The sequence below is a fragment of the Podarcis erhardii genome (assembly GCF_964252035.2).
Source record: "Podarcis erhardii genome assembly, chromosome: 6".
Lineage (NCBI taxonomy): Eukaryota > Metazoa > Chordata > Lepidosauria > Squamata > Lacertidae > Podarcis > Podarcis erhardii.
The window spans coordinates 66,088,913-66,115,217 of record NC_138510.1 but is presented as its reverse complement, the minus strand read 5'-3'; the positions used below and the strand labels follow the sequence as shown (position 1 = coordinate 66,115,217).

General features: G+C 41.9%; 1 protein-coding gene across 1 annotated transcript in view; it reads right to left on the bottom strand.

Moving 5' to 3' along the window:
• The window catches only part of LOC309344276 (serine/threonine-protein kinase TNNI3K), a 138,567-nt gene that overhangs the window by 87,778 nt on the left and 24,484 nt on the right, over nt 1-26,305 (bottom strand). The window contains exons 7-14 of the mRNA XM_081866537.1: nt 23,023-23,121; nt 21,026-21,164; nt 12,690-12,834; nt 12,486-12,590; nt 6,604-6,698; nt 5,501-5,650; nt 4,140-4,226; nt 1,593-1,649 (exon numbers count right to left, since the gene is read on the bottom strand). Coding sequence (XP_081722663.1) covers nt 1,593-1,649; nt 4,140-4,226; nt 5,501-5,650; nt 6,604-6,698; nt 12,486-12,590; nt 12,690-12,834; nt 21,026-21,164; nt 23,023-23,121 — 877 coding nt within the window. The remainder of the gene's footprint in view (nt 1-1,592; nt 1,650-4,139; nt 4,227-5,500; nt 5,651-6,603; nt 6,699-12,485; nt 12,591-12,689; nt 12,835-21,025; nt 21,165-23,022; nt 23,122-26,305) is intronic.

Genomic DNA, 26,305 nt, shown 5'->3' with positions numbered 1-26,305 from the left:
TCTCCTGTCTCTCTGTCTCTCTAACAGTAGCTAGCAAGGCTGTGTTTTTACTGCCATTCCAATACACTGTTCAATGACTCTGCGAATTGGATTTGATACACAACTGAATTTTCAGACTAACTTGTTGATCCACGTGCTTCGCTGTAACAGGTTTATCAAAACGTTTCTCAACAGAACATTTGAATATGCCTTTTGATTACATGAGTAGGATATAAACTTTTTGATGCACCCAAAGCTGATAATGCGGGAAGGAAATTCTAAAGGTAGTGTGTCAAAAGAACCATCAAGAAGCAACTGACTTATGCCTCAAACATATGATTAATTTTTTGTAAAAGATTTTATTTCAAATGCAGGTAGTGAAATCTGATAGCGCTCACATTTATATTCTTATCATCACTTTTAATGTTTAGTAAGAAAAAACAAAACAAGCTATCCTTGTAGTACCTTAGATGCCATTTCTTAGAACATCACAATTCAATTTGTGTAGGACATTTGAAATACTACAATAATTTTAATTACAGAAATATATTTCTGACTGGTGTAAAAAGAGCCAGTTCCACAATTATGACACTTACCAAATTAAACTAAGGCTGCAATCCTATGTACACTTATCTTTGAAGCAAGCCCATTAAACACAGTAGGACTTACATCTGAGTAGGCTTCCATAAGACTGGACAGCCTTGACAATTATCCAACAGCTGTTTTAAGTGACAGTTCCCAACTCACACATACTGAAATTTCTAAAAAAAAGACCCTAGTAAAGTCAAAGTTTAATATACCCCCCTTTTGGACAAAAGATGCCAAGCAAGGTCTTTTAACATGAAGGTAAAAATTGCTACTGGCTTTGACCACTGTACATGCCCACTTGCACTGTTCCAAATGCTGATGTGCCTTGTTTATACTTCCCTGTCTATTGTTGAGAGTAGGTCAGGACCTAAACCAAAGATGGATCTAGGGAGCACAACTGGGTGTGGAACTTCTGGGGCCCCTGCAGTGGACACCACAACATCTAATGGAAGGTGAGAGGCAGGGAGGGGCATCAGATTTTGACATCACACAGGGCACCACTGAGAAGCCAAGGTACGCCACTGCCTAAATCAGTGGTGGCCAAAGTTGGCCCTCCAGCTGTTTGGGGACTGCAATTCCCATCATCCCTGACCACTGGTCCTGTTAGCTAGGGATGATGGGAGTTGTAGTCCAAAAACAGCTGGAGGGCCAACTTTGGCCACCACTGGCCTAAATGAAGGAGGGAAAGTGCAGCCAATTCTGAACATTGCCATGTGTGTATTGTTTGGAGTTGCCAGCTTTTACACCTGTGATGTAACAGTTTCCTGGCAGGCAGAAATCTGGCAGGTATAACATTTCCAGGTATGGAGATGAAGTGATAGAAACAGCATTGCCTGTCATTTTTTTCCCATGTCAGGCCAGCTATCAAAAGTATGGGAGGCAAACTGAGTGGAGACACAGACACAGGTAAGATAGGCATGCCCAGCAGTTGTGCCACCAGCGGAACTGTTCTCATGGATGCCCAGAATAGACAAATCTAGGAAAACACCTTTGCTATAAAAGATTCAATTTGACATTAAAAATACCTTTCGTCATGCTTTTAATCTTCCCTAGAGGAGACGGAACTGACACATAGGATCCATCTGAAATAAAAAGAAAATGTAGGCTTACAGATTTTAAAAAATAATGTATCACTTAATATACTCTCTGTGTGTGTGAAGCACCTAAGAAGTCTCATTCTAGGTTATTATAAACCTGTCTTTTGAAAAGCAGGGCTGGTGTTGTAGGTGATATAGTTTTGATCTAGCTTTATTAACATGGGCATGGAAATTCCATGTTGTTCCATCAAGGCTAAGGAAATGTCATAGACTCATTCATACCTAAGCTTTAGACTGCATGAATATTTTCTAAGCTGGTTTAAATGTATACACTGGAATTATTATTATTATTATTATTATTATTATTATTATTATTATTATTATTATTTGTACCCTGCCCATCTGGCTGGGCTTCCCCAGCCACTCTGGGCGGCTTCCAACAAAATATTAAAATACAGTAATGCATCAAATATTAAAAGCTTCTCTAAACAGGGCTGCCTTCAGATGTTTTCTAAAAGTCTGGTAATTGTTCTTCTCTTTGACATCTGGTGGGAGGGTGTTCCACAGGTCGGGTGACACTACTGAGAAGGCCCTCTGCCTGGTTCCCTGTACCTTTGCTTCTCGCAGTGAGGGAACCTCCAGAAGGCCCCCGGTTCTGGACCTCAGTGTCCGGGTAGAACAATGGGGGTGGAGAAGTTAAAAAAGTAAGGGCTTACTGTATATTTCAGTCTGTACTTTGAAAATCTTGGAACTGTGGTCCATGGTGCAATAGCATGGACCTGAGAGACAGAAAGATTTTGTTGCATCCCCTCCTGTTTTGTGGTAGTGCTGGTTATTGTTTCAGCTCTGCTTTTAACAGAAGTTCTCAATAATATTTTAGAACTGTATTGTGGGATTGCATGTACCCTGCCCTGGGACACTGTAATGAAGGGCAGAATGTGAATTAAAATAATAAACAAACAAACATGTGGGGATTCAGCCATCAATGGAATGAAAAATCTTGGATATGGATGTACCATTTCCATTCTAGGAGAGAAGGGATGTAGTATTCAAAGAGATTTGGGAGATGCAGGGGAGCAAGATTCATAGCTCTTCCTTTAGATATACACAATATTAAACAAGGGAAAGGAGCATTTTAAGACTTTTTGTGGTGGCTATTTTTAAAATCAGAATAACCAGAGATAAAGCCTGAGGGGGAAATCACATGTGATTGGAAGCACAGGCGGAAGGGAAGTCTATCCACTCTCCTCAAATTACTTGGCTATCTTGGAAATCAGTAAAAATAAAAATAAAAATAAAATGTCCACTGATTTCTCCAGAACTAGGCTGTCATCCAATTCTGTGACTATTATACATTAACTTTGCGAAATCCATCTTCTGCCTTCGGTAAAACAGTGGCGTTTCTTTTTGCTTATACTAGGGTGTTTCCTGAGCACAAGCTGAATAGTTGGTCAGAAAATAATTATTAATCCTTGGAATTATGAACTAAAGGCATTTGACCCAGGGGTGGGAAGAAGTGAAGTTTTCAGATGAATATATGCATTTATTTTTATTTGAGGTATAAATATTGATTTCAATACAGCTAACTTCAAATAAAAGTTTTAGGACGGGAGTCATAATGCACAAGTAATCAAAGTGACATCAAAGGAAAGCAAACAACACAAAGAGAATGCTTGAACAACAAATCAAACATGTAGGAAGGGATCTTTCTTTCTCACTTTATTGCATGCAACATGGAATGACAGCTTTTTTTAAGATAAAGAGGAATTCTAAAAAGAAATAAAAATGGAAAGCATATAAAAAATAAAGACATGGGTCAATGCAATCAAATGTGCTATTCTGCCTAAACTATAACCTACAAGCCATTGCCATTATGAAATTATGAGTGGAAGGAAGGGCTCAGCATCAAACTGACTTTCTACGTCCTTGACCCAAACAGAAGCACATGCAGATACCTGCTGGTTTAACCAAATATTTTGCAAATGTACAAAGAGGGGAGTGACTCTGCAATTAATAGTCTAGCTTTTGGGGCATCTTAGGTATAGGGGGTGATGCTTGTTTCTGGAAATCTTCTCTTTCCTTCTAATTTCTGCTCTCTGGGTGTCAGAAAGAACCATTGTTCCTGGGCATGGCAGGAAGTAGACCATATCTAATTCCTTCAACCTCCAGCCCATAGCCTTCTGTAAAGTTTGCATCCCCTCCTGCTCTCTCTCTCTTGCCCTCTAACCTGGGGGTTTCTTCTAGCCTTCTCCTCTCTCCTCTCTACTGGCGAAACCTGCCTAAGGATCGATTTCACCCATCTCTCTCAGTCTTCTGCCCAACCTGCTTCCCAGTTTGGTCCCTAAGAGGCTGATCAGGTTCTACAGTGGACAACTGCCTCTGCTATCTCTAGTCTGGCTCCAGGCTGTTAATTCTTTGTACTCTTATGGGGTTCTTCATGCAAACTAGTCTCTTGCCTATCTACTTCATTGAAAAGAAATCTATTAGATTGCATTCTTAGCAGTGCAAAATGAAAAAAACTTGTGAATACTATACCTCCCCCAGGTTGGGAGTATTCGTTACAAGGGGATTCATCCTGAGGTCTTTTGTAGTGTTTCAGCAGTGTGACAATAGCATCATGTCCTGGAAGACACCATTTGAAATAATAAGCAAATAAAAACAAAAACCAATAAACATAACTGGATGAGTGTGTGCACCATGACAGTAATAACTTAGTCATAACAATTTAAACTCTAAAAAACACATACCCACCAACACAATATAATCTGTCCTCAGCTTTTGTCGGTATTCAATTTACTTTAATGTAAACAAATAAAAGAATAAAATATGAATCACAGCAATCTTGAAATGCTATCCTCTTGAAAAAAACAGACGATGCCAACTAACAATTCAAACCTGAAAACACTGACGTCTAATAAATGAAACATGGTAATAGTTAAAATTATAATTACTATTTTATTCCCCCACTTCACCCTAAAGTCTCAGGGTAGGTTAAAGGATGCTGAATCTACATCCACCCATAAAAGCCTCTCTTCTAGCAAATGGCATCATATTATTATATGGATTTTATATTTATAGAAAATATAAAATATATTATATTTCTATAGATGTACTATAGAAATTGCTCTCTGAAGTAGGGTTGTTTATGACTCCAGAATGGACCGAGGTTTAAGCAGGTTCATGCACATTTTAATGTAGAAACATACCCTGGCTCAGCAACAGATGAGCACAAAGGAAAGAGCTTCTGAGAATCGACAGTTTTCTAGTTGAGTTTGGAGGACAAAGAGAAGCAGAACATGAATCTGAGCTGTTGCCAGGGCAGATCTGTGAAATGTGTAACGCACGGTACAGCAAAGCAGAAACCACAGAGATATGCAGTTTCTTTGAAGAATTTCTGCAGGAAATCAAGGAGAGCTATCTATCTTTAAAGGAGGTTTATGCCACTTGCTGCCCATCACAGTAGAACCAGAGTTTGCTTCCACATAAAATCAATAGTAGTCCCTGACTTCCTAATGGACTTCATGGATAACTGCATTCTAATGATGTCTGCGATACCTTGTTCGGTGATAAGGGCTTGGGGGGGAATTTAACCCTAAATCCTTGTCTATACTTGAAGGCAGAAGATGCCTTTTCTGAACTAGGATATACAATGATGGATTTCTTATTTTATTGGAACGGAGGATGGTTTGAATTTAATTTGCCTGGAATTAAGGCTTTGGTTAGTATTTCTGAAAGCATAAATCCTATACTTGGAATGCCTCTCAGCTTCAGATGCTGACACATAAAGACATGCTTTGTCCATGTGCCTGGACTTACGCTCTCGTGTGCTTTCCAAGCTGCAATGCTATGTCTGTAATATAAAAGTCCCCCCCCCCCCCGCCCCACAACTGCTGTACCTTTCTCATAGGCCCACATCAAGCAGGTCTGCTCATCTTTCTCACCACTAGACCTGCTGGGATCGCAGGCAACCAGATTCATATCAGCTCCATTGTCTAGTAAAAATTGGACGAGACGGATATGGCCATGATAGCAAGCAGAATGCAACCCTAGAAAATTAAAGGTGGGAAAGGGAGATTGGCTGTCATCCAAATTTCCACAACACTGTAAAAGCACTTGTAGAAGACCAACAAAACTCATCTATGGATTAGGAATATAGGAACGCTCCCCCAGCCCGCAAGCTCCAGGAGCGACGGCAAGGCTGCACAACCTTGCCTCCGCTCCTGGACCTGTTCTGGGGGCTGGGGTCGGGGGAAGCTCAGGCTTCCCCTGCCCCTGCCCCAGCCCCAGCCCTGCAGCTAAAAACGAAGCCGCGCGCAGCCTCTCCCAGCTGGAGAGGTTGTGCGTGGCTAAAGAGGAAGCCAAGACAGTCAGCGGGATGGATCCCACTGGCTATCTTGGCTTCTTTGCTCTTTGGGGCTGGGGGGGGGGATAAATTTTTTTCTTTATTTCCGCCCCTAAAAACTAGGTGTGCCCTATGGTCCGGTGCACCCTATGGAGCGAAAAATATGGTAATTTTTGCCGGTCTTTTTGTCTTCAAAAACTCCCTCAAACAGGGCTGCTTACAAAGCATGCTTTCTCTGCTCCTGATATAATAGGCTCTTGGCATCAGGTACCAACAGGTGTTGCATAAGTTCCAGATGCACCCTGGATGGTACAGTTCTATTTAGGGGAAGATGAGCATCTTCTGCTTTAGCAGTTCCATCAGAACCATGGGGGAAAGGTGCTAGAGAAGCCAACGGATGTCCTTTTTGGGTCTTGAACTAACATGAGAAATCACCCATAAGTTCCCACAATGGAAGTGGACTTGGAATAGCCATCTAGTGGCCCAATGGCAACAAGTGACACTCACAATTGTTTTGTTTGGTTTGTACAACGGCTTGTAAAAGGGGTAACATTTGCACTGCATGGGTGCTTGCAGAGCTGAGCAAAGAAGCTCCATTGTGCAGGGCTTCTCCAAATGCCAACTCTACCTCTCTCTCACAGACCTTCACAGTCTTACCTGTATGTCCATCTCTTCCTTGGTGGTTGAGACTCAACACATTTTGATCAAGGAGAAACTTGACTAGTTCTATGTTCTTGCCATAGGTACATGCACTACAATAGAAAAAAACACCCTGTTTAAATCAAAAAGTCCCAGCTAATAAAACTGAATATAGGTAGTCAATAAATTATAAACATTGTAAATCGTATAAAAGCACCACAGAAAACTTTGTGTGTCTCAGGCCCCATCTACTCTTTTGTTTGCCCCATTATTCCAAGTCATGGGTCTGAGTTTTTCTTTTGTCCTGCCACTTTCTCCAGTGAAAACGTGTTATTTATTACAGAATCTGAACAAATGTCAATCTGCAGAAAACCCGAATGTTTGTTCTGATCGAGTTGTAAACAGTGGGTTTTCCCAGGAAATGCAACAGGACTCTGGGACCCATGACTTGAAATAACAAATATGGGACTTCCGGGTTAGCGCCATCGGCAATGGCGGCGTTCCTCTGACTAAGAGGAACCCGCTCCGTAGAATTTGGGTCGTGCCGCCACGGCGAAGGCGGAGACCCTTTAGAAATCCCAGGCGGATGAAGCCTGGGAACGTGGGATTCGGCTGACACCAGGAGCACCCCCCCTACCCACAGGGAAACCCCTTTTCGGGGGTTCCGAAGTGACGTGGGGTGAGCGGCGTGGTGTTTTGAATCAACCGCTATTTTTACGGAGTGAAGCCGCGTAGCCGTTGCCGGAGAGCGCTGACTTTTTCTTGTGGACAATTGGATTTCAAACAACAACCCGTGAGTAGAACGGAAATTGGATTTTTAAAGTATTTTTAAATTGGCACCGATCGGGGAAGGTCTAAACAGGAAGTCCGCCTCCCCTTTCTGTAAATAAACTGAAGCAAAGAACCTGTTAACTAAGGTCGTGGAGAGTTTTATGTAAAGGATTTAAATTCCACTGATTGAAATTACCATCAATATTTTTTTGGAAGCAGGGGAGCTTGCAAGAGAAGGTTAAAATTCGGGAATTGAAGCGCCACTTCCCTAAACCCGGGAGTGGTCTGTGAGAGCCCGCTGACGGTGAATAGATAAATTTGACAGCTGTCAAGTTAGCTGTCAAGATACAAAAGAAGGACTTTGTTTCTACTGTCCGTTTTTGTTACAAGCTTACGTTTAAAAAGAAGGAAGGAACTGTTACAATTTAACGTATGGGACCTTTGGGTCTGTGCTGGAAGGAGTGAAAAGGAACTTGAATCCCTCTAGAGGGAGCTTTGGGATATTGTCGTAAGGAGCAGCTGGGAAATTGTTCTTAAAGATAAAAGCCTTGAGAAATCAGTTTTTGACCTTGGACTGTTTAAGGATGGCGGTCGGGAAGGAAATCGAGTGTGAACTGAACAGGACATTTTATCTCTTGGGAAAGCTGCAAGACCAGATAAATGTTATGGCTGCTAATGTTGTAATTTTGGGAACAAAAGTGGGTATTAGTAAAGAGGTCGATAAGGACTCAGCACAGGAACCTCTTCCAACTGAACAAATTGAAAAATTTGAGAAGGAGAATCATGTGGTGATTAAAGTGATGAAAGGGGGAGCCGCAACCCTACAGGGGCAAATGGTGGACTACAATTTGAGGCCTTACATGATGGCAATAAGGAGAAGCAATTTTTTGGAGATGGAAGCCTGACTTGGTCTAGAAAATGAAAGATGGAGAGATCACCCTATGTGGAGATCAAATGACCTTTGGATTACAAATCTGAGCCAGGTGGAGGTTGGAGTTTCGGGGGCCTTTGGATTTGAAAGGAGTATGAAACAAGATTTGGAATATCCTATAGGCCCTATTTTTAACTATGGAAGTTCGGTAGGAAGGAATATGATTACTGTTGGGTTGGAGCTTCCCCGAGATCTGGTTTTCAACACCAAAGACTATCAAAAAGACCGGCAGAGGGGACATGAAAGAGACTTAAGAGCCTCGGATTTAAGATCTCCGGGTTGATGGTTTTCCGAGATTGATGGACCTTTGCTAGGGGCCGAAACCGGGGAGGGGATCTGGTGGAAGAAAATTGGGAATTTAAAGTGTATATAATATAATTTGTTTCTTGTTTTTAGAAATGAGAGATGGGAAAATCGTGGAATGGAATCTTTTTTGACCCTAGGGGAAGCGTCTTAAGAATAAGTACAGATATATAAGTTTTGATGAGAGTTAAGATTGGATAAAGTAAAAGTGGATGGTTATTTGGTGAAAGAAAGAATGGAAAATTATAGTATAATAAGATAAGATATAAGGATAAAAATAAGATGAAGGATTTGCTGAAATATTTATATGAATTAGAATATAAAGAGGGGAATTATAGTATGCTAAGATAAATTATTGGGATTAAAACAAAGTTGGAAGGATTTGCTGGAATATCTAATTGAATTAGAATACAAAATGGGAGGCGTGAGGAAGTCAAGGAAATAAGTGGATGTAAATAAGTGAGTTAAAAGTTTGACTTGTTTTTTATTTCTTTATTTCTTTTTTACCCTCTTTTTCGGTTTTTTGGTATATGTACTGTTTTTTCTGTTTTTTCTTCGATTGTTCTCTTTTTATTCTTTTTTTCTGTAACCTTTAAAATCTTAATAAAAATTTATTTTTTTTAAAAAATGAAATAACAAATATGTAGGTGGGCCCTCAGAGAATGTTAGCCGCTTTGAGACTCCTTCAGGTAGTGATAAAGGGGGATATCAAATCCAAACTCTTCTCTTCTTCTTTTCTTACTTCCAAGAGCCTTCATGTGACAGGTTGTGGGACAGCTCAGTCAGTAGAGCACTAGACCAGGCATAGGCAAACTCGGCCCTCCAGCTGTTTAGGGACTACAATGCCCATCACCCCAACCACTGGTCCTGTTAGCTAGGGATCATGGGAGTTGTAGTCCCAAAATTACACCCTGCACTAGACTCTAAATCTTAAGGTTGTGGGTTTGAGCCCCACGTCGGGCAAGAAATTCCTGCATTGCAGGGGATTGGACCAGATTACCCTTGGGATTGGACCAGTTGACTCTTGGATAGTCCCTTCCAACTCTACAAATTTGTGATTCTATTATTCTGAAACCTGTGGTTTACAATGAGCAGACCAGGCCCTGCTCCAAGGGCCTTTGCTGAGCAAAATAAGAACCAGCTGAAAAGACCAAGGCTTTTATTAGGCTTGACCTGAGGGTCTTGCATGCGGTCCCTGGCCAGCTTCATGGTTACCCTGGCCTTTCTCTTCCCTTTCTGACATATGTCTGGTTTTTCCTGGACACATCCAGAATTACAATGGCAAAATTACCACCCGGGTAAAATCAGCAAAATATCTGAGTTTTTGCAAACAACCAGGAAGCGTTTTGCAAAAAACAAACAAACAAACAAACAAACCCTCAACAACTTTTTCTGTCTTGATTTTTACTTCTTGAAATATGGCAACTCGCAACATCTCTAAACCTTTTCAAGTGGTGTTCACTGATTTCTGCATTGTTTTAATATAGTGTGTATTTTGTTGTTAATATTGCTGTCTAACAGAGTAATCAAAACCTCAGCAGGGTGAAGTGGAGTATCATAGTCACTATTGCATCAGCAGCCCTGTTGCTCATCCTGGCTGGGGTTCTCCAGGTGAGGTGCAGTCAAATACCTTCTCACACCTACACTAGGTAAAGGTAAAGGGACCCCTGACCATTAGGTCCAGTCGTGGCCAACTCTGGGGTTGTGGCACTCATCTCACTCTATAAGCCGAGGAAGCCGGTGTACAGCTTCTGGGTCATGTGGCCAGCATGACTAAGCCGCTTCTGGTGAACCAGAGCAGCACACAGAAACACCGTTTACCTTCCCGCTGGAGCGGTACCTATTTATCTACTTGCACTTTGACGTGCTTTTGAACTGCTAGGTTGGCAGGAGCAGGGACTGAGCAACGGGAGCTGACCCTGTCGCGGGGATTCGAACCGCCGACCTTCTGATCGGCAAGTCCTAGGCTCTGTGGTTTAAATCACAGCTACACTAGCTTGGAACAATCTAGTAGATCATGGGCCAGCTTAATGCCTATCCTTGAGCAACCCATTTGGGGGCTTTCCTTAGGTCACCAATGCGCTTTTGGTGGGCAGAACAGAGAGCTCTACAGTTCTGGGTCTCCATTCACCCCACTCAACCTCCTCCAGTACAGAAGATCAAAAATCTGGAGGCAAACACTCCTCCAAGACCTATCTGGAAGTCAGCATAACACAGCAAAGATTTATGCATGTGCCCACCTGGAAACAGATCCAGTGGTACCTCAGGTTAAGTACTTAATTTGTTCTGGAGGTCCGTTCTTAAACTGAAACTGTTCTTAACCTGAAGCATCACTTTAGCTAATGGGGCCTCCCGCTGCCGCTGTGCAATTTCTGTTCTCATCCTGAAGCAAAGCTCTTAACCCGAGGTACTATTTCTGGGTTAGCGAAGTCTGTAACCTGAAGCGTCTGTAACCCAAGGTACCACTGTAGCTGTTCACCTGAGCCTTGAGTGTACACACATTTTTTAAACTGTTCATGTTACAGTTTTGTTCTAGGGGTTGTCATTTCAAACAGTGAAAATCAGGACAGAAAAGTCCAGGGAAATCCTGGACGTATGGCAATGCTACTAGCTGTGTCAGATATTGTTAGATTAGGACAAGAAGCTGGTTGAGACATAGGAGAAAGCCTTCTGTGCTGGCCATGACCTGAGTGAAAAAATTACCTTGGGAGGACTGTTTGATCACCCTTTTTCATTCTGTTTATTTCCTGTCCACAGAGCATTTGATCTGCCAAATTGGGGGGGGGTGTCTCTCTGCAGCTCTTTGTTTTGTAGAAAAGTCTTATACGCTGCACTTTTCTTGCTATTTATTTTGGGTGTTCATTGTTTGATTAATCCATGTTGGATTCTATTATTGTGTTTTTGAACATGAGCTCTGCAAATACTATGGAAGGGCTGAATATCAATATTTTTTAAATGGAGACATAAAGGTATTTCATACATACTACGTCTTGCCACCTTACTATTTTGCAGGGACTTTTGTAAGTTTCCAACTTTAAGCTCCTACGCAAGAAACAGACAATTATAATAAATATTTGATTTCATGACACACTGATATCCTTCTTATATTATGTCTATGTAGCAGATGGTTTAACAATGTTTTTTTTGTGAAAATGCAAAGAATTCTTGTGGAAGCTTGATCATTTTAAGGAGGAAGCCAGAAAACTCAATTACAGATTTTATTGCCAGCACACTTCAATAAGAAATACTTCCCAGATGTTTGAAAGATCAGAATACATGTTACCATATTAATTACTATTTCCACAGCACAGTTAGTATTCAAAATGCTTTACAGGTTGCTTTGTTCACATCCTCACACCCTTCACAGCTGAGGAAATGACTTTGAGGCTCCCACTGTATGTCATGCGGAGATTCTTTCCTCTGTGATTTTCTGGAACTCAAAGCAGCCTACCGTAAGTAGACTGTATCTATGGGAAAAGACTGGAAAGGGAATGGCTCCTTTCCCAGATCAAAATTTGCCTCTCTATACTATTTTTTACCTCTGAAAAGAAAGTTATAGAGCAGCTTTGGGGACTCAAGTATTTCTTCTTCCTACAGGCATCTGGTTAGCCCAGGCATCCCCAAACTTGGCCCTCCAGATGTTTTGGGACTACAAGTCCCATCACCCCTAGCTAACAGGATCAGTGATCAGGGATGATGGGAATTGTAGTCCTAAAACAGTTGGGGGAGCAAGTTGGGGGATGCCTGGGTTAGCCACTGTGAGAGGCGGCTTGTTGACTAGTTGGGTTATTGGCTGATCCAGCAGAGGACCCAACACTTTCTGAGGCAGACTTCCTGTGCTGTAACCTTCTCAAGTGAGGGGGCAAAGCGGGCACAGGCATATAAAATGGCCTACCTGTGAAAGGCAGTTTCACTGAATATATTCTCCTTGGTGAGACTTTCTGTCCCTGAGAGTTGAATTAATTCCTTTACAACTTCGAACTTTCCATTGTAGCAAGCACTAAGGAGAAAAAGTATCAGCTTAGTGTTTTTAAATAGTATGAGAAGATGAACCACAACAGAGGCCGAGCAGAACAGCCCTGCAGTGCTCATTACTCACAGGTGCAAAGGTGTGTCTCCATAAATATTAACCACATGGGGCTGGACTTCATAATTACTTTGGAGCAAGAACTTGACGATATCATGGTGCCCAAATCGAGAGCAGAAATGTAGGGGAGCGTGGTCTTCATTGTCTTGAGCATTCACTGTCATTGAATCAGAGAGAGAGAGAGAGAGAGAGAGAGAGAGAGAGAGAAATTAGCAGGTCATCTTCAAAGAAAGCTTTCCTCACAGATCGCAGATGTGGCAGATAGCTCATAAACTACCAATTGGACCACCCGTGAGAATGAACCTGCTCAATCCACACCACATAATTCCAGCAGCAGAAGGTGCCTCCATAGCAAAGAGTTCTAAGCTGGCCCAGAAAAGGGAACCAAAAGTGAACTCTGCAGAGGAAGGCAAAATGACCACAATGTAAACATACTAAAATCAAGATTAGGATCAGCTTGTGAATCTAATGTGGAGGGACATTTCCTTCAAACCCAAAAAAGAGCATACCCTGAGAACTTTAAGCAACACAATCCTCTTTGGAGGCATTTGGATCATGAAACTGGAGCAGAGGAAAGAGTTACACACACACACTTATTTCCTCAGTAAAATGAAAACATTATTGGTTGACTCAGAGGCCTCCATGTTGTACACATGGACATATCACAGTTGTGGCAGGGGGAAATGAAGTTGGGAAACTGGAACAGGCAGCTACTCAATGCTTTGCTCCTTATCCAAATTGAGGCAGTTATCGATGGCTCCATTTGTTCTTTAAAATAATAATCAAGAAACCTGCCACAACATCTCGTTTGGCCAAGGCAAACACTCTAGCCACTGCAGCACCCTGACCCTCAAATATTTTGACTGAGTGATAAAGCATTTGTACTCTGAAGCTGCTCCTTGATGCCATTTTCTTGTAATTGCTTAGATTGTAATCAGTTATTGCTGCAGCAATATTTATTGAATATCATGGTGAGGTTTTTCAGTCAAGGAAAATAAGAAAGCATTGTTGAATTAACGACCTTTTCAAAGAAACCTTGCTGCCTGCATATTAACAGTGCGGAGCAAAAATGATGATCCAAAAGGCAGGAATTAAAAGGAAACAAGCACCTGGGTTATTACAAAATGAATGAGAAAGCAAAGCTATTTGATATTAAGGAGCAATGTTCTGTGGCATGGAAAATCCAGACCTACTTTGAAATACATTAATGCTGTTACTGCAGATCAACAGTAAAACAAAAGTACCAAGAGCAATTTCAAATACTTATTTGAATTGTGGGGCGTGGTATGGGGGAGGGATGAACATGAGGATGGAAGGAAGCATATAAAAACAAGAAGTGAAAGAGATTCACCATCTCTGTAGATGTTGGTGGGGAATCTTCATTGGGAAACATTCTCCTCCATTGCCTTCTATCCCACAACTCCTAAAAGCCTTTCTGGAGAGTGACCCCCTGTGTGGGACCCAGGTGACTGTTGGATGAGGGGTGAATTGACAAAATCAGACAGAGGCATCTTGTGTGAGCAGAGTTATGCAAGGCCTTCTGTTCTTGGTACTCGAGATCTCAGTTAGAAGCTGTAATTGCTGCACAGATTAATCTCACTGGCTACTGTATTCATCCCAGGGGCTACATTCTCTCATGGACAAACGTATGCAGTCCACATTCCAATAGTGGGCAGGGAGGGGGCAGAGAAAAAAGGTGGGAAGATCAATAGACGTGATACTTAAAGGTAAAGGGACACCTGACCATTAGGTCCAGTCGTGACTGACTCGGGGGTTGCGGTGCTCATCTCGCTTTATTGGCCGAGGGAGCTGGTGTACAGCTTCCGGGTCATGTGGCCAGCATGACTAAGCCGCTTCTGGTGAACTAGAGCAGTGCACGGAAATGCCGTTTACCTTCCCGCCAGAGCGGTACCTATTTATCTACTTGCACTTTGACATGCTTTCGAACTGCTAGGTGGGCAGGAGCTGGGACTGAGCAATGGGAGCTCACCCCGGTGCGGGGATTCGAACCACCGACCTTCTGATCAGCAAGTCCTAGGCTCTGTGGTTTAACCCACAGTGCCACCCGCGTGATACTTACCTTTCTACAATAGGTGAAATTTCAACCTCAGAAAAGTTAGAGAGTTCTACACACACAAACACAAACACACACTTGCATCCAGGAAAAGCCAGAGACATTATCCTAGTTCAAATAACACCTTCCAGCCATACAAAAGAACTCAAGGAGGGTATGGAGCAAAGATTGTAAGGGATGTGGCCTGAGCAGAGTCCCAAGGGCTGGCTAGAGGGGCTCAGAGGACCACATTCAGCCCCTTGGTCCCGAGGCTCCCCCACTTTACCCTAGTCTTCAGCAGTTGACAGCTCACGAGGCAACTCCCCCAAATAAAAACAAGTGAGAAGTCTAATTTCATGATCAAATGTCACATTCAAAACGTTATGAAACTGGGAATTTCAAATAGTCACAACTCTTTGCTTCAGTCCCAATGAAAACTGCCCATGAATCCCTTTTTGATTGAAGGCAAAAAGGTGTCTAGCTCTCAGTAGAATACAATCCCAGAACTGTCTATCTTTCTCTCTTGCGTACAATTCTCCATGAAAGGCATATTGACATGTGATGGAACGGTCTAACCAGTAATAATATGGATGCATTACTTATTAGCATCAGTGTGAGCTCATCGCAGCATATATCCTGCATGTACTCCATCATTTATAGAAGGAGATACTTCAAATATGTTTTAGAGAGAATTTTAAAGCAGTGCATTGGCATAGCTCTTGCATCTTGATACCCGTAAAACCAGTTGCCTTAGTTACCAGGAGTAAAAAGTGTAGAAGGCAAAAGGAACAGAAAGAGTGAGGGGCGAGGGAATGAATATAGTTAAAATGCTTCTTAAAAACAGCTAATCCTACCAAAGGTTCGGTTCAAATAACAAGGCCTCAAAGAAGTGTTACTTCCAAGTATTTTTTTAAAAATAAAAAATCCATCTATGCCAATAATCTGGCAATAAGTGTGCATCAAAGGATTTGGAGTGCTGCCCACAGTTCTTTGCTGGATTCACGCATTATTTCAGTTGGCAGCCAATGTCCCAGGTGCACTTTTGAAAACCTCCGGTCTTTGACATATTTGCTTATATGAAAGATGAAGCAGGTGAGCAAAAAAAATATGCAATTCATAACGGATTTCCATTTTAGCAGCATATTCTGCATAATATTCCTAGTGTAAAAGTCATCAGGAGGAAATCAGGCAAGGGACATGGGACAGGGTGCATAATATTTCTTGCTGCTGTGCCTACCTGTTTGCATAAGGAAAATCTTAGCTGAGAGCCGTTTGTATGGGTGAGGAAAAGCAAATGATGGGCTGGATGTGAATGGCATAATAAATGAATGCATATAGCCTGGATGGCAATCAGGTTAAAAAAGACTTGGTGAGAATAGCTCTGATGGGTATAATACGATCTTATACTGGGAGGCAATAGGAAGTGGTAATGGATGTTGCTCATTGTTGTTGTTGTTTAGTCAATTAGTCGTGTCCGAATCTTCGTGACCCCATGGACCAGAGCACGCCAGGCACTTCTGTCTTCCACTGCCTCCCGCAGTTTGGTCAAATTAATGTTGGTCGCTTCTGTAACACAGTCCAACCATCTCGTCCTCTGTTCTCCCCTTCTCCTTGTGCCCTCAATCTTACCCAACATCAGAGTTTTTTCCAGAGTCTTCTCTTCTCATGAGGTGGCCAAAGTATTGGAGCCTCAGCTTCAGGATCTGTCCTTCCTGTGAGAACTCAGGGTTGATCTCCTTCAGAATTGATAGGTTTGATCTTTTTGCAGTCCATGGGACTCTCAAGAGTCTCCTCCAGCACCACAATTCAAAATCATCAATTCTCCAGCGATCATCCTTCTTTGTGGTCCAGCTCTCACTTCCATACATCACTACTGGGAAAACCATAGCTTCAGCTATACATATCTTTGTCGACAAGGTAATGTCTCTGCTTTTTGAGATGCTGTCTAGATTTATAATAGCTTCTCTCCCAAGAAGCAGGCATCTTCTTGGATAAACCACCAATAGGGGGTGCCCTATGACTTACATCAAATAGGGGCACCCTGAGGGGGGTCTCCATAGGGGCTGTGACATGGTCCTAGCCAATGGCCAGGCTTCAGACAGGATTCACACCTTGGATCCCTTTAACAGGATACCCTTACTGAGGAGGGGCAGGCGAACACTACAACCTCCCCTCCATACAAAGGCTTACCCAATGCCTAACCACCATACTGTCACTGTGTTTGAAGCAGATGCACACTACACCTAATGATGTACAGGATCAAACCTTGGGGCCATACATTGATATTCCCCCACCCATTACCTGTAGATCACAAGTGATCCGTATTCACAATCTGCCAGCCCTAAAAATGGGTGGATTAGGGATTGGAGGAATGGGGGACATACCTGATATATGCCATACAGGGTTTACAGAGAATGTGGGTTGGGAGGGGGTCCTCAAATGAACTCAAGGCTCATTCTGAAACACACATTTTCTCAGTAAAATGTGTGACGGCTTATAAAAACATTGGAAGCATTCCCAAAGATCCTCTTCTCCAACTCTGTAACTCACACCAGTTCTTGTGGATAGCCCCAGGGTGAGAGGGAGAATGTAGCAGGTAAAGACTGTTTGACTCACTTGCTCTTTGTCTCTGACACTGATATGAGACCTAATATGACCCTGAGCATGGAACTACTTCGGGCAAGTCTGTGACATGCTCAAGGAAACACAGAAAGAAAGAAAGAAAAACGAGGATAAGAATCTTTCAAGAAATATTCCAATTTACTATTGGACTCCCCACACAGTAAAGATTTTAAACATGAAACAGTGCTGGCAGCATCTGACCTTAACTTGAGAGAGTTCCTATTGTGTATGAATAAGACAGCCTGCTGTTGTATAATGGATTTTACAAAATCCAATATTGAGCTAAACAGTGACATTATAGTGCACTCCACTTACAACATGTGGGGTTACAAGAGACAGCTGGTTTTGGAAAATAAGAGCAGTCAAATGTGTCATAGATGGAAATGAATAAGGTGACTGTTCCTTCTGACCATCACAGGAAAACTAAATTTGCACCACCACGTCAGATATGAGACGTTTGCTGCACATATTTTTAAAATAATTAAGACTTCTGGATTTTTGTTCTGATTTCTTTTATAACCCTCCACCCATAAATTAATGAGATTGAATGGATTTATAAGTGAACATATTGTGCAAATGACACATGCTGGAAATAAACTGATCTCTGCCCATATGCGGTATTATTTTTGAAAAGAGAATTTTTTAGCCCCAGGGAGCGGGGTTCAGTCATTCCCCATCTGGAGAATTAGTCTGGCCATTTAATATCCATATCTGAGCATCCAAATCTTACCCACAGAGCCTCTTCAAGTGAAGAACCACCTGACGTCTATATGTCTGTGGTTTACTAATAAACACAACTGTACTTGGTCTAACTGCTGCAGATGGGTTTGGAAAATGCAGTTGAATAGTGACTTCACACACCAAGATGCTTTGCATGCAAAGGAATGGATGCTATAAATGATTCAGTGTGCAGAGGCAGTTGACTAGGCCTACATTTCTAGCACACAAGAACTTTTGTTTGTCACTCTGTATTGTCACTCTGTGGGGAGTAAAATACATTTCCCAGAATACTTTGGGGAAATACATTTCCCAGAATACTTTGGGGAAAGTCATGTGTTTTGAATGTATGGTATGTATACACAGCCACAGAGTAAAGAGAGCCACTGTTGAGAGAAGCAGGTTTCCCCCCCTCTTCATAACTTGCAAGGCCTTGCAGTGACAAAGAAGCTTGTGACAGTCTCCTTCTTGACTCCATTTCAAGTGGAAGAAAGAAGGGAAAACCTTGACACTACCTTTCATTGTGCAAATGTTTAGCCACATTTGACAGCATTTTGACCTTTTTGTTCTGCCTCAACAGCCACCAGTCCTCTCCCTTGGCTTCCGTGACCTGAAGTCTGGCTCTAAATGGCTGACCAGTCAAAACATGCTATACCGGATAGGTCAAAAGTACAGAGAGGCAACATGTGGTTGCGTTTCAGAGGATGCTTTCAAAACAGCTTGAGCTAATTGTAAATAATGAATTATTTTTTCCTTCTTTAATGCTTGCAACTCTATCCTCAGTTGCCATGGAGATTTGAAGTTTCAAAATGTGCCACTTTGAGGCTAAGACATTTTCGGCTTCCAGGTTCTCTGCTGCTCTCTCCCTTTCCCAAGAAGATACAGATTTTAAAATAAATCATCTGTAGCGGTGTCCTGATTTCCTCTTCTTTAAGAATAAATTAACTTGCTGATAACAAGTCCTTTTCTGCTTTGTATGGTAGGTGCACATACCACTTCTTTCCCCCAGCCCCCAGTATTATAATTAGATTGGTTCGGTGCACACACATCAAGCTGTAAATATCAAGGGCTCTCGGTGGGGAAAAAGAGAGAGAATTACTTACAAATCTGAGTCATGCTGCTTCTACACTTTTTTATGAGGGAGTAGGAGGTATGTAACACTGTCATGACTCACAGAGAATATGTTAAATTTACACTGGCAGGCACTGTTGAGTAGAGTGTGTTGTGTGTTTGTGTAGACCAATTTCCATTGCACTCTGACACTAGCAGGGTGATTACCTGTGGAAACAACCAATGTGAGGAATGAGGCCAAGGCTTCTAGGCTATGTATGAAAAAACAGATAAAATGTCCGTCCCCTCCCAAAAAAGTAAGTGTTATGTGGACCAATGCATTTTGTATTGGTCCAGAATTTACTAAGCAAGAGGGGGGATGGAGCGGCAGGCTGGTCATCTCAGGAGTGGCCAAAATCCTTAGTAGGCAAGGTGGTTGACAGCAGAGTTGCCTCCCCACCCCCCCAGCACAATCCCTATGCCTTCAAACTGCTTCAGTGACAGGCAGGCAATCGATAAGTCAAAGTTTACCATCACTACACCCCCTTTCTAGGGAACGTTACATTGGATGAATGTTGACCAGGTATACAGCTGTTAATGGCACAACACCCCTTCTGATAGGAGAACAGTAGACATAGGAATCTGCCCCAAAGTATTCTGTTCCCTTAAATCATTCTGCTAGTTATTTCATGTTGCCTGGAATTACCTCCCAGACCACCTGTTGAGTGGCACCTGTGTTTCTTGCTTCAAATCTTTCATCAAAAGTGGGACTTCCAAGGGAGGAACATGGCGGACTGAACACTTTTTTGTTGGCAGGTTGCTGATGGAGATAATTGTGTGGTGATTGATGGTAGCCAAGCATAAATCTTGCTTACTGAATTCACTCTGGCGATAAGAGTGAACAGGGGATTAACCTCTAGTGCTCTGAAAAAGCACCAAGAGACTGAGAAGTTTTCAGCTCCTGGGAACTCGGGTGGGGGGTAACTGAATTATGCGTGGAGGAATCAACATCTTGCCAAAAAGCCAAGTAAGAGAGCTGGCGGGCATGAAGTCTGCAAAAGCCTCTGTCTCTTAATTCTCTGAGACAGTTGTAATTTGTGACTGAGAGGTTTCTCTGTCTGCTGGTAGAAATTCACATCTGGTGTGCGAGCTACTTTCTGGCTTTAAGAAGAGTTGATCGTTAAAAGGCTGAAGGCAGAACAATAAGCATGCTCTAGTTGTTTGAGCCAAGGAAGTTTTAAATGATCAAGAGAGTTCAGAGTGCTAAGAATTTTCATTTTCTTTATTTTTAATTATCTGTTTTCTCAGTGAAAGTGTTGCCTTCAAATCAAAAGTAATTTTGCCACGTCATACTTCCTCCATGGGAACGGAATGTGTTTTGAGAAGAGCTAATGCTGTGAATGTCCAAAGGTGGAGATGGGAGATATGATGAGACTGAATTGTTAATAAGATCAAGAACATTTGGTATGGAAAATATGTCATTGGACATTCCACTGACTGTTGATACCCTACAGGAAATGGGGGAGAAAGGAAGAGAGAATACGAATATAAACCAAGAGGTTTGAGAGGTCAGAAACCCTGAAGTTCACAAACTGGTTTGAGATAACAATTTAAATTATGGGCTGGCAGGTAAGGTGGGAGAGTAAAGAGTCATGCCACCGACCAACAGAGAGATGGGTGAGGTAGCAGAGGAGTCTACAGGGGAGAACCAGCAGAAGGACCAGACTGGCTCTACCAATGCACCTGTGAAGTGCTGACTCCCCAGCTCTCTTCCTTTCCTGTCCAGTAAGCAGCAATGATGCTGTTGCCAAAAGACCAGGTGTGCCGTGATACCCCCCACTCACTGGCCGCTTCTGGTTGCAGGACTCTAAAACAGAACCTCAGTGTTATGTTTCTGACAACTTACCATCAGCCTTGGTGCCCTCCTCTAACAGAAGTTTTGCAATGTTGAGAAATCCTTTTGCTGAAGCCAAATGAAGGGGCCTGTCTCCAACTTCTCCACTGACGTTCACATCAGCACCAAATTTCAGCAGGAGTCGGGTTACCTATCAACATGGAATTAAAATGGTAAGCAATGTTAGTGTTTTTTATGAAATCACAGGACAATATATATAGGCTGTATACCTCAGCTTTTGAAAATTGTGATTTGTGTAACATCCAGAACATGTTATATCTATCCACCATCATGAGAACAAGGCCTGTATTTATAATTAAATTGTATGTTGATAGAATACTTGCTTTGCAGCATCAGTTGCAGTTCTGTTTCAGAAATGCTGCAGATGGTAAGAGGATGGAAACAGCTACAAGCCTATTAATTTAACTGACCCAAGTAACAAAATAAAGTAAAATGCCCATGAATTAGATACGTCCAGGCTATAGGCTCCCCCCCCCCGAAAGCAGAAACCCTTATCACAAAAGTACCATATGCATTTTAGCATAATTTTTACAAAACTGTGACTATTTGTTGAAAAGCAACATACCAAAATAAACCAGCTTTTCAGCCTTTCACATGGAGGGATAAAAGGATGAAAACACACACACACACTTGTACATACCATTACTGAATGCATTATTATAATATTTTCACCTATCTGTTTCATTGGACACACTCTCCAAATCATTTTTGGAAACCATTCTCCACCTTCATCTAAGTAGTGTAATGAAATGGAAAATATATCCCACCTGGGGTCAGCATCTTCCGGCTTAGACTAAAACTCACACCTCAACAGGAATCTGTCTCCACCTAACCCTTATTTTGGTACATAGGGGAGCACAGGCAGTCAAGCAGCCATCCCATGAAATTAAGCCAAGGGCCACATGCTGTCTTCGGATGAGATAATCTAAACAGTCCACTGAGGCAACAGTATTTTAAGAACCACAAAAGGAACAGAATGCAACTTCAGAGGAGCACCACAAAATTCATTGCTTTGCCTCAAAAGATTTGGGGGTCATGAACCCTTGCTTGTCTGGAGCACTTAGGACAATATCCAGGAGTTGGGCCCCAGGATCCCCTAATAACACTGCAAAAAAAAACAACAACAACAACTCTGAGGAAGTCTTCAGTACATGCATACGTAAACCCAAACCAGCACTGATATAATGTGTTGCCTCCAGTATTAATTCTACTCAGCAGACTCACTGAAATCAATAGATATGACTGACTTAGGTTGATCAATTACAACAGGTTTTCTCTGAGTACAACTTAGTTTGATGTCAACCAAAGGTACTGTTAAACCTGGTAACATTCTGCAATGGTTTAGCATGTATTTTTCAAAACATAAACGGACTCATATAAAAACAAAACAAATTCCTTCCAGTAGCACCTTAAAGACCAACTAAGTCAGTTCTTGGTATGAGCTTTCGTGTGCATGCACACTTCTTCAGATACACACTTCTTCTTCAGTGTATCTGAAGAAGTGTGCATGCACACGAAAGCTCATACCAAGAACTAACTTAGTTGGTCTTTAAGGTGCTACTGGAAGGAATTTTTTTTATTTTGTTGAGACTACTGGCAACTGATATGTAGCCTGTTCACACATTCATATATATCACTTGTCCTCTCTCTCTCTCTCTCTCTCTCTCTCTCTCCCATTGTTTGATTACTCAAAACCTGATGACTTGCAGTTGAATCAGTGAACAGTCTCCATTGAAAAGAGCTTTTTTAAAAAGCTGACATTGCATGACGCAAAGGCTCTGTATTTGATCATTCCTTTGCATTGCTTCATTCGCATAGGCCATCACCATGTGTGAATGTGTGAACCACTTCACTATTTCTATAGCTTTTATGCATGTGTGGACAAAGCCTGAGCTTGCTTCTGTCTCTCCTCACCATGTAGCAGGGAGTCTTATACATTGCACATAAAGTTCTCCATCTGAGACCACACATTGCCAGTTTTTCCATACCTGTTCATGACCATAGTGTGCTGCAATATGTAAAGGGGAGAAAAAAACTGCATCTTGCACGTTGACGTATGCCCCATGTTGCAGAAGAATATCAACAGCCTAGAAGGGAGGAGGGAAATGAAATATCCCTATTAGAAGTGTGGCAACAAAGTCACTTTGTACAAACTTGCTCTGCCATGTTACAGCTACATTTCAAATACATTGCAATGGGACGTTGAGTGAATGTTGCATGTCAACTGCGTTGCCCCAGAAATGCATCTGGAAGTATATTTCCTGACAAAAGAACTAAATTGTGAAAGCAGGATCTCTGAATTGATTGACAAAGGATAGGTACAAACCTCCCCCCCCCCCCACTTCAAAGTTCAAGCACAAACAGGAGCAAACACATTCTTATAAAAAGTACATAATATATATTTTAATTAAAAGTGCACACAGCTAATTTGCAAAACACAATTCCTTCCAAACACAAAAGCTTCTCTATGTTTTGGAAGATGAGGAGCCTTCCATTTAAATAAATCATACAAGGACGTTTCTTTCCAACATAACACTCATATTCAGTGAGAAGGTCGATTGTTCAATCAAAACAGCTCTAAACTATGCATCATTTGCTTGCTAAACAATGATCAAAATTGAAGTGTCAATGAGACTGCTTTGAAATATTTATTAAAAAAATGAATGTACTACTTTCTTTGAAAGCCGAAGAGCTTTTTATATCCACCAAGTGCTAATGCCAAAAGCAGTACTCCTATACAATTGTCAAATCAACTGGGAGTGTTCAGTGGATTGTATATAGAACATTGAAAGCTTGGGCTGCAGAAACTTATGAAATTCTACAGCCAAAGCAGGTGGCTGATCCAGTGGCACTAATTCATTATATTCGATCATCTCAAGGTGCTTTATTAAATGCTACCCCCCCCCACTAGCAAAGATTTTTTTCAAAAAACTATATTTCTCTAATTCACCATCTTCAGAGGTTATCAGCTCCTACCTTAGACTGCTCTTCCAATCTTAAAATAAATTTAAATAACTCTAAAGAATAGTGATAGATTGCATGACCTAGCTCAGGGTGGTCCAAGGCGCAGATTGTGGGCTGTATGCAGCCCTCAAGACCTTTTTCTGGGCGGCCCTTGCTGAGTACCAAAGCTGCAGGGAACTAACACCATGAAAACCTTGCCCTGGTTTGCTTGCAACCACTGAAGGCTGCCCATCAAAACTGTGGCTGAGAATCCTCCTCAGAGTGGGATGAGGAGAGAGAAAGATGGATGGGGGAGGAAAAAAAGAAGAGAAGAAATAGGCGGTTTCTCCAGCCAAGTCAGCATTAGGAGAGGATTCCTAACAGCCTAGGGAGAGTGAGTGTGCATGCACAGGGGTGTGTGTGTGTGTTGCATCTATTGGTGGCAATGGCGGTGCTGGAAGTGCCAAAGGAGGAGAGAAAGTGGGGGGGGGAGGAAAAAAAAGCAGAGTGGGACTTCTCTAATCTGTCCAGCAGCAGCAGGCTGTTTGTTAGCACGCCCTTTTCCTGTCTCTTCCCTCTCTCCCACCCCACCAAGAGCCACTAATAATTCCCTTGCTTTCCTGCCCAGAGTCCTGCCTGCATCCAGCAATTCCCCTCACACTCGGCAGCTTCCTTGTTTTTGGATCTTTTTGGTCACTTTTTATATATATAAAAGAAAGAATGGCTCTGATCTGTTTGATAAATAAATATATTACGTATGTGTGTGGGGTGTGTGTGTGTGTGTGTGTGTGTGAATAATATTAACTATATTGCAAACATTTTAATTTATGATATGGACATTTAATTCAGTGTGTGGCTCCTGGGTTCCGTGTCAAAGTACTCTTGCGGCCCACTTGGTCCGAGTGGTTGGACCGCCCTGATCTAGCCAAAGTTAAGCATTTTACAGGCACTTTTATTCATCCCGCTGAAACCAATGAGACTTTAAAATGCTAACCTTCGGCTATGGCATCCCCACCATAAGACCTGGTTCCCTCATGTTACCATTCCAATTACTTGTTTCTATTTTACCAGACAGGTGCTTCAAGCCAGTTTCCCTGCTATCCAGTTTAACATACACAAACAGCCGTTCTCAAAAAGAGCCCAGAATGCAGTTTCCATGTTAATTGGGTCCCCGGAAACCAGGCTTTCAATACAATCCAGTTTCCTTTCACCTAACAAATTTCTCTTATTATAAATATGGCCTTTGCTCCTTCCTCATTGGTGGTTTTGTTAATACTTCTTCGTGGAGGGCGAGATCAAAAGCCTTTGAAGCAAATTATGTCCACTTCCACAAGAGATCATCAGTTAAGGCTTATTTAAGGGTTACAGTGTGTGTCAACAAATGCCGCCTAAGATAAACTAAGGATTTTCTCTCACGGGCAAGGGTAACAGATAAGAATTCGTCTAACAAAATTTAATCAATTATTATTGACTTTCTAGCAGGTGAAATTAAAATGAGAAAGACAGCTTCGACAATTAAGCCATACATATGAGCAAAAGCCACTCTATATTGCTGGGTTAACACATCTCAGGAATCTCTTAGATGCTTTTCTGAACTTTTTTTTTTTTAATTAAGTCATTCAACCCCAAACACAATGAAGTCTGAGCACTGGCCTAATTCTTTCCAATTTACTAGATACTGATACAATCAGTCATGTCCTCTAGATATGATTTGCTCAAAAACTGGCAAGATTTGTTAACTCCTTGAAGCTCTAGAAGAATTTCATACTGAGATAGCCATCAAATAAGACAAAGGGATGATTAAACTGTTGTGAAACTGGCTACCTCACAAATAAGAGATATAGTGAATGGAATTATTTTCCGCAGAACAAAGTCTGATGAAATGTTACATGTAATCTGTCTTCTTGGGTAGAGGAAGGCATAGACATGCAATTAAGAAATGGTCTGTGTATATGTGATTAGCAGATCTCAAGGGAAATGCTTTAAATAAATAAAATTATGCTAAGGATAATTTCACTATCGAAAGATCCAGACCCTTGAAGTGTCCCTATTTCCCAGGTACAGTGGTACCTCTAGTTACAAACTTAATTTGTTCTGGAGGTCCGTTCTTAACCCGAAACTGTTCTTAACTAGAGGCGTGCTTTCGCTAATGGGGCCTCTTGCTACCGCTGTGCCGCCAGCACACGATTTCCGTTCCCATCCTGGGGCAAAGTTCTCAACTCGATGTAACTCTTCTAGGTTAGCAGAGTTTGTAACCTGAAGCGTTTGTAAGCTGAGGCGTTTGTAACTTGAGGTACCACTATACAGTCCCAGATTTACAGAACCCTT